Source organism: Arachis ipaensis, chromosome B05 (genome assembly GCF_000816755.2).
Source record: "Arachis ipaensis cultivar K30076 chromosome B05, Araip1.1, whole genome shotgun sequence".
In the NCBI taxonomy this organism is placed as follows: Eukaryota; Viridiplantae; Streptophyta; class Magnoliopsida; order Fabales; family Fabaceae; genus Arachis; species Arachis ipaensis.
Window position 1 is genome coordinate 6,975,914 of NC_029789.2, and position 2,101 is coordinate 6,978,014.

The window sequence follows — 2,101 nt, forward strand, 5'->3', positions numbered from 1 at the left end:
AAATGTCCAAATCAATTATTATACATATGTATATAAATATATATGTAGTTTAATTTATTTTTAATATATATTTTATATTTTAATATATATTCTATACTAATAACTAATTTTAGTATATATCTAACAAATAAAGACACCCTATTGGAACGCAGGAGAAGATGATGCCAATAAAGACATTAACAAATTTAAACAGTTACGATTAAGCACAACATAAAATAGATTTACAAGCAACTTAATGAACTTATTCTGTTCATTATTAATAATCTCCCCCATAGCATATACTCGGATTAACCAACCCCCTTAAAGATTCTATCTTGTTCTTTTGTTCCTTGAAAATCATATGATGGAGCAATCTGAACGAATGTTCCCATTTTGCGCATTCTTGATTCCAACTCGGCCCAACTTGGTAATGGCAGCGACGAAGTTGGCGTGGAAGGTTTTGCTGTTACTAGCAAAAGCCTCCACAGCAGGCTTGGACCTTGGGTCCATGAACAGAACTTGGTCTGAGGTGAACAGGCCCATACCCTTCTGAAGATTCTTGAAATAAGCGTTATCGAAAGCCCGTGGTGTTGTTGGGTCCATGTCGATTGCAATCCTTGGATCCACATTTCTCGGGCACATAGATTTTAGCTGCGAGGCGTAAAGGTCGTTGAGTGTGGGGTCCACTTTAGTGTGGCTCTTGAAATTGTAGATTCTGTTATTGAACTTGTTGCAATGAGAGAACCCCACGGTGTGAGCCCCTGCCAAGTGAATCAACCAACATAGCAACACGTCAACACTCTTCATCTTAATTTCGCCCGGCCTTATTGCATGTGAATTAAGAAATTTTTTTCCCTAAAGTTTTTATCTTTTTTATTCAGAATCAGAAATAGACTTCCTTATTGTATAGGAGAATGTTTATATGTCTTAAAGTGATTTCTAAGATTCGTCGTTTTGGAGCTTAACTCCAAAATATTCTGATTTTTTTAAATAAATAAAATAAATATTTTATTTACGAATATAAATTATTTAGCGTGTAAAACATGCTTATTTGATTTGTACAACATGTCTTATCTCATTTACAATGTAAATAAAATAAGTATGTGTATATTTCATTTATACTGTAAACGAGATAAGACACATTAACGAGTACACATATCAGGACATGTGATGCATGAAAAAGAGACACTTTCACGTATCTCGTATATTGTGTAAACGAGATATACACATACTTATTTCATTTACACGGTAAACGAGATATACGCTAAGTTAAAATATTATCACTGTAAACGAGTTATAGTACGACAAATTTCAATTAGCTATAAAAGGATCGACAAACTATTAGTATTCTCCATAAACATCTCAATCTTTCTTTTCATCAGTTTCTTCAATAAATTTAGTAGAAATATCTAGTGGTGGTAGTCTTTTTGTTATAATATTGTATCCTAACCACCACATGCGAAACAGTGACATTGGAATTATATTTGAGTATGAGAATCATATTTTGAAGTGCACTCGAAGAGCAGATTCTTTGTATGAGTTGAAGAGTCTAATATTGACGCACCTCGGTGGTAATGAGAGAAAACAGGTTGGAAGAGCTAGGTATAGGATGCTAGCACCGATGAGAAACGGTGTATTTCTATTTTGTCTGTTCTGACTCAATGACAATGAGCATGTGCGCCTCGTGTTTGATGTCTAGGGGGAGCATCATGATTCAACAAGTGATGGAGTTTTCTGCGGAGGTTTGTGATGTTGGGGGTGATGATTTTGGCAACTCGAATTTCATCTAGGATGATGACCCACCTCTTGCACCACTACTCTGCAATGTGCTAGACCAGCGGTAGACGTGGACGTGAAAGGTGAGAAGTTCGATAAAGAGTATGTCACCGATAGCAACGAAAGTGGTTCCTCTGAGGATGATGACGAGGATGAATTCGTATCAGAAACTCTAGTTGGTGGATCAGTTCGATACATTTTGCTTGCTCCACAACCAATTCCAGAGTTATCAATTATACCTATAGGGGTGGCAATAGTGGGAAAACCCGCCTCGCCCGGCCAAAATCTTGCCCTTTGGCGGGCTGGCCCGTCCCGCCCCGACTAATGAGACGGTCCTGAAATCTCA

At 37.1% G+C, this 2,101-nt stretch overlaps 1 protein-coding gene across 1 annotated transcript in view; it reads right to left on the bottom strand.

Moving 5' to 3' along the window:
• LOC107642716 (peroxidase 51) overlaps nucleotides 142-2,101 on the bottom strand; it is a 6,142-nt gene continuing 4,182 nt past the window's right edge. Inside the window, exon 4 of the mRNA XM_016346170.2 lies at nucleotides 142-740. Within this exon, the coding sequence (XP_016201656.1) occupies nucleotides 337-740 (404 nt within the window). The 3' untranslated portion in view covers nucleotides 142-336. The remainder of the gene's footprint in view (nucleotides 741-2,101) is intronic.